The 12,858-nt window shown below is 46.0% G+C and overlaps 1 protein-coding gene across 5 annotated transcripts in view; it reads left to right on the top strand.

The window, feature by feature from the left end:
* ADGRF5 (adhesion G protein-coupled receptor F5) overlaps positions 1–12,858 on the top strand; it is a 97,568-nt gene that overhangs the window by 39,370 nt on the left and 45,340 nt on the right. For all 5 annotated transcript variants that reach the window (XM_060615674.3, XM_060615675.3, XM_060615673.3 and 2 more), the window contains exon 2: positions 6,034–6,159. In XM_060615674.3, the coding sequence (XP_060471657.1) occupies positions 6,058–6,159 (102 nt within the window). In that variant the 5' untranslated portion in view covers positions 6,034–6,057. The remainder of the gene's footprint in view (positions 1–6,033; positions 6,160–12,858) is intronic.

The raw sequence follows: 12,858 nt of genomic DNA, 5'->3' as shown, positions 1-12,858 counted from the left end.
ATTGTGTGTGTTCTTATGCTCTGTTCAGACACACCGATAATCCCTTTTTCAATGTTCATCAAAAACATACTCAAAATAAACACTCAATAAATATTAAGCAACAGACCAGAGGGCCACACTTACCCTTTTTAAATAAAAAACGAATGGTATCATTTTTACTGAATTCGAATCAGTTTTCCAGGGCTGCCATAACAAAGTCCCACAGACGGGGTGGTTTACACAACAGAAATCTCTTTTCTCACAGTTCTGGAGCTTAGAATTGGAGATCAACATGTCAGCAGGGTTGATTTCTTCAGAGGCCTCTCTCCTGGGTTGGTAGATGGTCATCATCTTTCGGGGTCTTCACGTGGTCTTTCCTCTGTGTCTGTTTGTGTCCTAATCTCCTCTTCTCATAAAGCCACTGGCCGTACTGGATGAGGACCCACTCTAATGACCTCGTTTTAACTAAGTTACCTTTTTAAAGACCCTACCTTCAATTAAAGGTCACATTCCGAGGGACTGGGGGTTAGACTTCAACATATTAATTTTGGAGGGATACAACGCAGCCCAGAACAAGTTGCAATGAAGACCAGGCCCTTTCGTGCTTTGTGGGCATGATCTCTAATCTCCTCAGCGGTGCCGCAAGGCGAGCGCTGGGATCCTTGCCATTCATATCAGCAAACTGAGGCTCGGTGGGGGTGAGTGTCTCACCATGGTTACCGAGCGGTGGAGCTTGAGTCAGAATACAACCCTGTTTCACTTCCAAAGTGGTGCTCTTTCCACTGTAGTCTACTACAGGAAAAAGGGAATCGCCTGAACTGTAATGCCACCAAATTCTCCTTCCAAGTCAGAGCAAAAATAGATCTGCCTTCTTTGGTGCCAGTAATTGTTCAGGAGAACAAAGCCCTCCTAAGGACCGTGGCTGAGCCTACTGCACAGCGGCCAGGCAAGCTGCTCAAGGGAACCTCCAGGAGGGGCTCAAGGGACTACTAAATCTCCCCCTTTGGGCTCTTGTTTCCTCTGCGTATGCTGTTCTCCTTCACCTGAGACTCTCTTTTCTTCCCTTGTTACACATGAAAGCATCACCCATCCTTCAAAGTCTGGCCACTGACCCTAATCACTCCCAAACTCGCCCAGCTTTCCCCCATCTTCAGTTCCAGGCATGCTTATCACTCGCACAGTGCAGCTCACTTGGGAGATAGGCCCTCGTGGGGGTGGATCTGGCTCTGTTACTCAACTAGCTGGGTGGCCTGGGTGAATTCTGCAGCTTCTCTGGGCCTTCATTTTCTCATCTATGAATTAGGATAAAAGTACCTACCTCACAGGGTCATCGTGACAGGGAAACTAAGTGCACTAACCTATTTACTGCACTTAGCAGTGTGCCTGGAACATAGTAGACCTTCAGTACATAGTGGTTTTTATGTTGATATTCTTTCAGTCTATGTTGCGTGCCTTCCCAATAAGACTGGGAGCTTCCTGGGGGCAAGGACCATGGCTCACTTCAATTTATGCAGGCACAGCACAATTTGGGGACTGCAGAAAACACTCTGTATTTGCCAGTGCACAAGTGTGCAACACATTTGATAACTGTATGAGATGTTGAACACAGTCTCAATTAACGACCTTGGCTATTGGATTGTATCAAAAACTGGTGGGAAGATCACCTTGGAGCCCACACTTCCATTCGTTCGTTCATTCATTCATTCATTCATTCATTCATAATTGACTGCTTCCTAAATGCATCCCCTCAAACTTCTGTTTCTATGTAAGTTCTTTAGTAGAGAGCGCTATAGGCTGGTGATAGAAGGTACCAACGTGCAAGGAAATGTAGAAAGGGCAATAGGTGGCCGAAAATATGGATCTGTAGACCTCAAACCTCCCTTGCATCAGAAACAGCTCTGGTAGATGGAGAATTTCAGCTTCCACCCCTTAGACATTCCAACTCAAGTGGTCTAGGGTGATTTTAAAATAACGAACAAACAAATGGAAAAAGGAAAATAAGAAACTCCCCAGGTGATGCTTCCGATGCACAGCCAGGGCGAAGAACCACTGAAGCAGATGATGTACAAATACTCCAGGGAATTTTTCCCCTGGGCAATGCTAAGGGAGGCAATGTGTGTGGGACTAGAGCGGGGAGCAGAGCCCTGGTCACAGAGGCTGAGCAAGTGGGCTCACATTGTCATCTTACCTTCCTCCTCTCCAGAAGGAACCAGGAGAGTATCTGGGCTAGGGTCCCCAGAGGACAGGGGTTGAGGATACCAGAGAGCCTGAAAAGGGAGAGCTGTGTAGGACTTAGGAAATAAATCATTTCCAGAATGAATCTCACTCTTGCCCTACTTAGACGGAGTGTGGAAACACAACTTGGTGACATTGGGGCATCGAGCCTCACAGATGTGGCCATTTCGTGAACATGCTTCTAACCTTGCAAAGGCGTGCAAGGCCATTTACTTCTCCTCCCACTCCCCCGATAAAGTATGGGCCAGTCAGGGCTGATGAAGGGTTTCCAGGAAAGTGGGTTTTTTTCAGATTTGGGAGAATAATTCCCTAATGTGTTTCAGGCCAGTCTCACAGTGGCAGTTCCTGATGCATAATCACTCTGCAAGAGAATGTCATTATAGACCGCTTCAAGGAAGCCAGACCCTCATCCTGCAAGTGCAGGGCTTCTGGGAATCCTGAGGACCTATTCCTGGCATATGATGTCAGGGTGCTTGATTTCCCTCTCCCTGTTCTTTAACTTCACAGACAGGAAAATAGGTCCAGAGAAGATCTGGAAGTTGCTCATCACCCCAGGGTTTGTACTGAGTATGAGATCATAGTTCCCAGTTGGTTCTGAGACACAGCCAGCTCATTCAGGTTGGTGAGTTTTAGTAGACAGTATCCCAGATTTATAATTTCAAAAGAGAATGAAATTGAGAACATCAGATAATTTTCTTTCTTCTCTGCCTCCGTTTGTCTCTGTGTTTCTTGGTTGTTGTCCACCATTTAATCCAGGAATATAGAATGCATAAGAACCTCTAGGGGATTTACAATTAAAGAGATTCTGCTGAAGATATATTGCCTTGAATCTGGGGTTCTACTTCATGCTTTTGATTGGGTGAATTTGGATTTTTCTGCCCATTAGCCGTGCTAAGTAGCCCCCACAGTCTCCACTGGCCTCCTCACAGATGAAAACCAGCTGTGAGCTGGAGAGTTACTGAAAAATTATTGATATAGGTAAAGGAAGTTTGTCTTCAGATATCTCCCAAAATGTAGGACCCCCAAAAGCTGAACTGATCTTCAGCTGGTATCACTGTTCTGATTGGCCAGGCCCATACAAAACTGGTTGTCAAATACTTTTAACGTTACCTCTCCCTCAAGGTGGTGGCATTCTTCTCTTAAGTGGAGAACCCACCTCTCACCCTTACTGGGTAAGCAATGGCTATGTACCTGTTCTCATGCCCCTGCATCCAGGGAACATTCCCTTCCCCACAGTGGGGTCCTTTCGACATCTCTATTGACTTGTGATTTTGTTGTCACCAAATAGGTCAATAGAGAGTGTTAATTTAATCAATACCTGTCTCTAGGGACCTGGGAGAAGATGGGGACAATGGGCAGTATTGGCCAGTGGCCTATACAAAAGGACCAGATATGACCACTTGGAGACATTATAATTCTTGCTAATTCTGACAGAAAAGCCACCTCTGGGGAATGGTAAAAAGGATATAGAGTCAGCTCCAGTCCCTCTAACACCTGGGTCCCTCCCTGGCTGTCATGAGTCAAGGGAGGTTCATTAACCGTTCAGTGACTAAATCTCATCCTTTTGATTAACTGTCTCAATCCAGAACCAGCTAGCACAGTGCACGAAGGTGGGGCACGAAAAGGTTACATCACCTCCTGAATACCCAATTCATCCCGGGAGCAGTTGTTATCACCCCACTCAGTCTGCTCAATACCCACAAAAGCCTGTTCCCTTTGAACAAAGAATCAGTTGCTACAATTGCCCTACAGCAGATGCATCTGGTTTAGATATCTATTCTCGCAACCTAAATTGCAAAGCATTTTCCAAAAGCCATTGAGCTGCAGAATTTTAGAAATGTATTTGATTGCCAGATCTGCAAATTGGGTCACTTTTCCAGGGCCTTCTGCCTCCCCCTTTTCCACGGGGGAAAAGGAAAAGGAGGCAGTCAGCAGCTGGTGATTGAAACACAATTCTCCCTGGCATGTAGGTCTTGGCTATCATCTGTGTGTTATCCTGGCCACGATCCCCTGGCACTCCCTCGAACGCCTGGGCCAAGGCCTCCCCTTCCTGATGACTGCCCTCTGGATTCCACTAACAATCAGGGTGAAACCATGGCAGCCTGCACCCCTGCTGCTCTTCATGGCTTTTAACAGATTAACTTAAAAAAAAAAAAAAGTTTATTTATTTTTGAGAGACAGAAGAGACAGAGAAGCAGAGAAGCTGAGGGAAAGAGAAAATCCCAGACAGGTTCCTTGCTGTCAGCACATAGCCCGACATGGGGCTCAACCATGAGACTGTGACCTGAGCCAAAGTCAGATGCTTAACTGACAGAGCCACCCAGGTGCCCCCAAACTTTTATTTAGCTTATTTATTTTTAGAGGGAGAGAGAATGGGAGAGGGGCGGAGAGAGGGAGGGAGAGAATCCCAAGCAGGCTGGGCACTGTTAACACCTAGCCTGGCTCGGGGCTCGATCCTATGAACCGTGAGTTCATGACCTGAACTGAAACCAAGAATCAGATGCTTAACTGACTGAGCCACCGAGACACCCCATGGCTTTTAATCATCTGAGCCTCAGGAAAGTCTGTGAGAAAATTAGAGGAGGTATAATTATCCCCATTTCATAGATGGGGAATATTGGGCTCAGTGAAAGTGAGTGACTTTACTCAAGGATACACAGTTTATGGTGATTCTGCATCTTAACACATATCTTCTGTCTCTTGGTCTAGTGTTCTTTTCATGAAAATACATGGCTGTAAAAAAGTTGGTAAGGAAAGGAATCTGTACGAAGTGGTTTGTCTGGGTCCACTTCATTGAACTGGGATTACGCAATGTGATATTCTTCTTTAAAAAAATTTTTTTAATGTTTATTTATTTTTGAGAGACAGAGAGAGCGCACAAGTGAGGGAGGGGCAGAGAGAGAGGGAGACACAGAATCTGAAGCAGGTTCCAGGCTCTGAGCTGTCGGCACAGAGCCCGACGTGGGGCTCGAACTCACAGCCTGCGAGATCGTGACCCAAGCTGAAGTCAGATGCTTAACCGACTGAGCCACCCAGGTGCCCCTGTGTATTCTACCTTTTAAATGCAGAGATGATTAATCTGGTCACCAAAAACTTCATCTTAATCACCAGCATTATAAAGAGGTTGATATCAAAAATCAATGCATAAGATGGGACATATTATATTAATATTCTGTGTTATTTACTGTAATACCATAAAAGACTATAAATTACAGATTATATTTTTATGGCTAAATCCAAGATTTTTCGTACTAATGGGTCCCACGCCCATTATTATGCATCATGAAATCAATTTAATGGGTTGCTACCAGAATTAAAAGGAAAAATAGGGTAAGGTAGGATAGAATACAATTGGAAATATCACAGTGTGTTGTATGTAGCAAAGGCAAGTAGTGTTCTCTGAATCCTTTTGTTCGTATGTTAGGTATACTGGATCACGATGTTTAAAGTATTTCTTGCTGAGAAGTCTTTCCTTTTTTCTTGCTTTGTTCCCTCCCTCCCCCGTTTCTCCTTTCTCCTTCATTCTCTGTCTCCTTCTCTATGTATATAGGAAGGGTACCCAAACATCCGCTCTCTGTCCTATGTACAGGTCCCTCCACAACCCGCCCAACCCTCATCCATCCTGACATGATCATATCCTCAGCCCTGGGTCTGAAGCAAAGACTCTCCTCTATAGTTGATATTTTCATGCTCCTTCTGTTCTCTTGTCTGTTTGCAAAGGTCCTTTGGTAGTGTGATGCTCGAAACAGGGTTTGCTAGTTCTTTCTATGTGTAATAAACAAATTCTTCCATCTCTAAACCATCATATTTACATTTCAGGCAAAGCACTTCAAACGTAAAGAAATGAAATCCCCAAGGAGAACCACGCTGTGCTGTATGATTATTGTGATTTATTTTTCCCAAGCTACACCGAACTTGAATTTAGAGTCTATTGTTCATCCCTTGGTGAGTACATCCATGTGTGCTATATTTTTCCCTGTCAAATTTTTCTGACTTCCTGGGACTGTTGCAGATGGAAATTGCTTTTAAAAATGTTTTTTGGGGCCTTTGAGAAAATGTTGCAAATGCGAGGAGGGGGTGGCGGACATACATGGATGTTCGTTTGTCTACCTGGCTACAACTTACCATACTCCGCGATTAGTGGTGATCAAGGGAACATCCCTCAGGCTTCCCTCCTTAAGTAAATGGCCACTTTGAGTCCTGAAACTCTACTCTGAAACTGACAACAATGACCAGAAGGCAGATTTTGAGGACTGGGGGCAGGACACGTTCTCAAAGCATTTATTTTAACGTGAGCATCAGACTAGAACACATTTCAAAATGTGTGTGTGTGTGTGTGTGTGTGTGTGAGAATCACAGATTGATATAGCTGAAGGGGCCGTCGATGTCATTTAAACTCTTTGCTGACAAATTATCCAGGTGGTTTCGTCTTGTCTTTGGGAAGACAAGACAGAGGATAATAAATACTCCCTCCTTCCTTATGGAAATTATTAGTTATTCCTTCCTTAGGCCACTTCGTGCACCAGAGACAGGGCACGTTACTGGTTTTTAAACCTTGGGCAACCGATGTAATTCTCTGTGTGGTTCAATTTCTTCACCTGTCTCATAATGAGAATAGTACCAATTTCCTGCTTGCTACGAGAATTAGGTCAGTTAATATGTGCGAGATGCCTTAGAACAGTGCCTGGCACACAGTAAAAGCTGTGGTGTTGTTTACTGCTGCTATTTCTCTACTGTGATGGCATTTTTTGCTACTGATTTTTTTAAAAGGTATTTTAGCACTGTTGTATTCAGTCCGTCACTATTGTTAAGAGTTTCACTGATACTTTGTGGCATTATAGACTGTCTCGTTCGGTCTTCTTAGTACTTAAAAAAAATGATGTATTTATTTTTGAGAGAGACAGAGACAGCATAAGCAGGGAAGGGACAGAGAGAGAGGGAGAGAAAGAGTCCCAAGCAGGCTCTGTGCTGTCAGCACAGGCCTGACATGGGGCTTGACCGCACGAACCGTGAGATCATGACCTGAGCCGAGATTGAGAGTCAGGCACTCAACCAGTTGAGCCACCCAGGCACCCCTCTGCTTGGTACTTTTTAATTTTAATTCTTTGTCCCCTGTTTCCGTTATAATATTTGTTTTTATATTCATGTTTGCCCAATCTTTGTTCTTTGTTTTTTGTTTAGCCTTTAACGGACCACTTTGTGTTGGAAGTCCTCTTATAAACAACATGTGTTTGAAGTTTCATCTTGTTTTTCCTTTTCAACAAAATCTGAGTAAATCTGACTTTGCTTGGGGGAGCATAGTTTATTCACATTTAATGTCATATAGAAGATGCTTGATCTTACTTTCAAGGTTGTGTTTTAGAACTTGATGCACTTAATTCCTCTTTTCTGTTTTTGTGTCTTTCATTTGACCTAGGTTTGCTTTGTCTTTTTCATTATTTCTGTCATGACTTGGGAGGTGTGCATTATGTGTCTCTTCTCCCAAACTCCAGTGTGAGGTTCCCCTTGTGTGATCGTATGCAGCAGCTTGTCCAGGTAAATGGGAGAGAAACATTCACACCTCTTATGACTTCATGGGGTCAGTGCAGAGTTCTAGTTACTCAGACGTGTGGGCAGAAAGCCCGAGGGTGAGGTGATCTCAGCAATACAGTCAGCTTGACCTTTATTCCAGAATTTCCTAGCACTCCTGGCCTCCTGGCTTCAGCTGTGCCCTCCCCCTAGACCAGGATGGCCCCCGTTGCTGTGGCCCCAATAATGCCCCTCCATCCATCTGGGGGCATTGGCTGGTCAGAGGATAAGCCAGTGACTTCCCAAGGCTTCTGGTTGGGTTCGAATTCCATCTTTCTAGAAACTCCCACCACTATCCCAGAGGTGTCCACTTTTCCTCTCTAGATCTGCCTTTGAGATATAATATCTTCACACAACCCAAAGGCCACAGACCCTCTCATTGGAGAGATACACCTGAACCTGCCTCATCAGCCTGTACTGCCCTAAGCTGCCCATCCATTCCCAAGGCTGACCTTCTACCATTTCAAATGCAACCCTGTGCTGATGGGCTTTAAAAAAATATTGTGGTAACATACATACCATTTACCATCTTAACCATTTAAAAAAATCTAATGTTTATTTTTTTAAATTTTTTTTAATGTTTATTTATTTTTGAGAGAGACAGAGACAGAGCTTGAGCGGGGGAGGGGCAGAGAGAGAGGGAGACACAGAATCCGAAGCAGGCTCCAGGCTCTGAGCTGTCAGCACAGAGCCCCACGCGGGGCTCGAACCCACGGACCGTGAGATCATGACCTGAGCCGAAGTCGGACGCCCAACCAACTGAGCCACCCAGGCGCCCGTGATGTTTGTTTTTGAGAGAAAGACAGAGCACAAGAGGGGGAGGGGCAGAAAGAGAGGGAGACACAGAATCCCAAGCAGGCTCCAGGCCCTGAGCTCTCAGCACAGAGCCTGACGTGGGGCTCGAACTCACGAACTGCGAGATTATGACCCGCGCCAAGTCAGACGCTCAACCGACTGAGCCACCCAGGCGCCCTACCTTACCCATTTTTAAGTTCAGTGGCGTTAAATAGATCCACATTGTCATGCAACAAGTGTGCAGAACTTTTTCACCTTGCAAAACTGAAGATCTAACCCCGTTAGACAAGAACTTCCCATTCCCCCCTTTCGTCCAGCTCCTGACAATCACTATTATTACTTTCTTTTTATGATTTCCACTACTTTAGGTACCTCACGTAAGTGGAGTCATCCAGTATTTGCCTTTTCGTGACTAACTTATTTCACTTAGCATAATGTCCTCAAAATTTACCTACGTTGTGACATGCGTCAGAATTTCCTTCCTTGCTTAAGTCTGAATAATGATCCGTTGGACGTATATCCCACATTTTGTTTATCCGTCTGCCCATTCATGGACACTTGGGCTGCTTTTATGTCTAGCCTATTCTGAGTAATGCCGCAGCGAGCCTGCGTGTGCAAAGGTGGGGTGGTGGGCTTTCAAAGTGTGGCAACGGAGCCCCTCAAACTTCAGCGTGTGTATGAACCCACCGGCGCACCTGGTCAAAGTGCAGATCTCAACTCAGGAAGTCTGGGGTGGGGTCCGGATGTTGCATTTCTGACAAGTTGACGTCGTGCCTGCTCCGGTGGCTGTGCTTTGAGCCGCAAGACTGTAGACACACAGCCCCCGCATCGTCGCTGAGTGTGAAACCCAGCTCTGGTCAGCCCGGGAAATTTCGTCTTTTCTCCGTCTCCCTGAACCTGTTTCCTCTACATAGCATGAGAAGAAATGGCATCTCCTCCATCGCTTTGTTGTGAGGGTCAGACGCTCTCATACCAGCACAGGGCCAACACTTAAGATTTGGTGCAGAGTTGTTTACTTTTACTTTGCTAGCACACGTAAACCTGTGCTAGGATGCCTTTGTGGGGTGATAATTATCTAACTGGAGGCAAAGATGTCAAGCTGGGGAGTCCAGCTCAAGAAAAAGAGAAGTGAGGGACAGGGCTTTGGCGAGGAGGAGAGAGATCTGACGACCCTGGAGACTTTAGTCACCACCTTATTGTCATCCTGTTCCCTGGGATTTTTTTTTTTTCACATAAAATGCCACCTCTCATTCCTGACTGATCGCCCATGATCACTCCAGGCTACCCCTTCCCCCACCCAAACCCATACACAATTATTTTAAAGTCATCATGTCCAAGAGGTGGGGCATTTCCTGGATTTGGTGACCTTGTGTCTTCTGGCTGAGACTTGGCCATCAGGAAATCCCCTTTGGATGGGGATGGCCATTGTCCTCAGAGACTCATCTGGGTACCTCTATATGGACAAGCAGGAGGAAGTCCCCTGGAGGTTCTGTTTTCTTCTCCGAAGTAAAGACTCATCTGAGAAGATCTATGCTCCCCTAAGAGTTCTCCACAGTACCCCATGTTTAAGAGAAAAGGCAAGTGCCAGAGTCACAGCAGTCCCTGAACGGGGGTGACACGAGGACTCAGGAGGGCAAGTATGGCCTCTGGTGAGTCCCAAGCCAGCCTGACACACAGACACATTCCACTGCCAGAAACCGTACAAGCAGCTGGTGTGCCTGAGAACATTGTTTTCCACGACGTGAGAAACTGAGCCTCAGAATGAGCGAGTGACTTTTCCAACCAGGAAGAGGGGGAGGTGGTGGGATTCGGTGCTTGGTGCGATTCTAACGTTTGCCTTATTGAAATCCAGGCCCCCCTGACCTTGCAACCCATCTCTTGCAACCCTTTCTTGACCTTGCGACCCATCTCTTTGTACCTTCTCAAATCTGGGAGAGCCAAGGGTATTCACCACCACCCCCGCAGGGGACTCCTCAAAGACTTTATTGCTTTCAGTATTTTTGCCTCATTTGCCCCAACGATTGCGGGACTTTAAACAAAAAATGGGTTATTCTCACAAGAGGCGGTGCATCCTCGCTGGAAGGATGACAGAGGCAGTAGGTGACAGAGCTACAGAGGCGGTGCTTTGCAGAGATGTCCCCTGACAGTTCCCGATACTCACCATAAGAATGCAGGAAATAGTTAAAAAGTAGTGTTTCTCAAAAGATGGCCTCATGTCCAGAGATGTGCCCATTAAAAAGACAGTTTTTGTCACCGCACCCCAGACCTGCTAACCTGGACTGGGGGAAGCCAAGGGAAGTGATCCTTACGGTCACAGATTGAAATGCTATCTACGAGGGAATTGACTGTGCCTGAATTGTTTTAACCTCAAGTCTTTAGCCCCTCCAGAAAATGGAGCAAATGAAATCGAGACCTTGGAGAGCTTCCCAAAGGTGATTGCCAGGGATCACCTTCTCCTGGGCCGAGTCCCCCAACCACAGCCCATGAAGAGTGGACGGAGAAGCCTTCCTGGTGGCTCCCCACTCCCTGTCCCTAGCCCCCCAGAGAGGATGCAGGCAGGAATAGAGCAGAAGCCCCTTCCCTTCTGCCTGGGCACAGAGCCAAAGCAGTCTCCGGGAGAAGCTGGACAGGAACCAGCCCTAGGCACTGACTTTGCTCCCTCTTGGTTGCTGCGCATTTAGGTACAGCTAAGATAAGCCCACTGCAAACAAAAGAGCATTTGGGCTTCTGACATTCCAATCGTCATGCATCGTTCCTCTACTTGTTTCTTCAAGAACATTTATGAACTGTCAGGCACACCACTCCTGTACAGATCCTCATGGCTGTTAACACTGTCATCGAAAAGAAGGAAGGGATAGGAGGAGGTGACAGAGAAAGAAAGGGTGCTAGGTAAGAGAGCCGAGGTCACGGAGACAGACCCACCGTTTCCCGGGGTATCTCCTGATAAAATCATTCAATGCCAGTGTGGACACGTGCAGACTCTGGAGCCAGGCTAGCCCGGTTGGAGTCCTGGTTCTGCCCTTTAAAGGCTGTGTGACCTTAGGCAAGTCATTTGACCTCTCTGCGCCTGTGCTTTCTCATCAGGGAAATGTGAATAATCATAGTACCTGTGCCTCAGATTGTCGTGGGGGTTAAATACCTAAGCACACGTCAAGTACTCAACAGTGCCCGACACAGGAGTGTTGGATATATTTTAGGCATTCATATTTTTATAATTGTTATGACGGGAGATAACCAGAAAATAATGAGAACTATAACTAGAAAATAACGAGAACCACAGATGGTAGAATGAGCTTTGCCTGGGGTGACGTTCATGGATGTGTTGAGCTCATGGAAAAGGACACACCACAGAGGGCAGGGGCCATATGGCTCTCCTGTTGAGCCTTGAAGGGAGTCTGGATTGGGAGGCACAGCCTAGCAGGGATGAACTAGGAAACCCAGGTCAGGTCAAGGTGTGGTTACCAGCCGCAGAATTGGCAGTGATCCCAACAAAGCCAATCAAAGTCAACTCTTAAAGAAAGCTGCATGATGACAGGAGAAGAGCTTTATAGAGACGAAGCAAGTGTCAATGTGTGGATGAAAGGGTCCGTGGCAATGGTGCTTCTAGAAGAGCGTGACGCTTTGTCCCAGAATAGCTCTTACGACGTCACCAAACTATTCTCAGTGCCTTACATTTGCTAATCATTTGATCCTTATGACAACCTCACGAGGCAGACTATTTTTATTCCTATATTATAGATGAGTATGGAGGCACAGAGAGGCTAAATAACTTGCCCAAGTTCACACAGCCACTTAACAGCAGAGCTAGGATTTGAACTCAATGCCCGTAGGGTCCTTGCTCTTAACAATTATAGTCTATGGTATAATTCAACTTTATTAAGGGCTTACTATGTGTCACATGCAGTTGACTTAATTCTTATACCAGTTCTATGAGGTCGGAAATATTATTATTCCATTTTACAGAAAAGAAGACTGAGGCTCAGAGAGGGTAAGTAAGTTCCCCCAGGTCACATAACTAGTAAGCAGCACAACCTTGTGCCCAGGCAGTCTGACTCCAGAGCTAGCTCTCACAGCCCCTGCCACAGAAAGCAACAATAGAACCATCCAGGAGAAAAAGGAACAAAGGAGGAGAAGATGATTTCTAAGCATGCATAATGTAAACAGCCCTAACGCAGCAGAAAGATTGGGGTGGGGACAGGCTGAGTGCTGAGGAGAGGTCATGTCTCAGACTTGTCTAAGACTCGTCACCGGAATGACTCAGGGTTCAAGTCTTAGGCAGAG

The sequence above is a fragment of the Panthera onca genome, chromosome B2 (assembly GCF_046562875.1).
Source record: "Panthera onca isolate mPanOnc1 chromosome B2, mPanOnc1 haplotype 2, whole genome shotgun sequence".
In the NCBI taxonomy this organism is placed as follows: Eukaryota; Metazoa; Chordata; class Mammalia; order Carnivora; family Felidae; genus Panthera; species Panthera onca.
The sequence above is the reverse complement of the archived record's forward strand: the minus strand, read 5'-3'. Positions and strand labels throughout refer to the sequence as shown.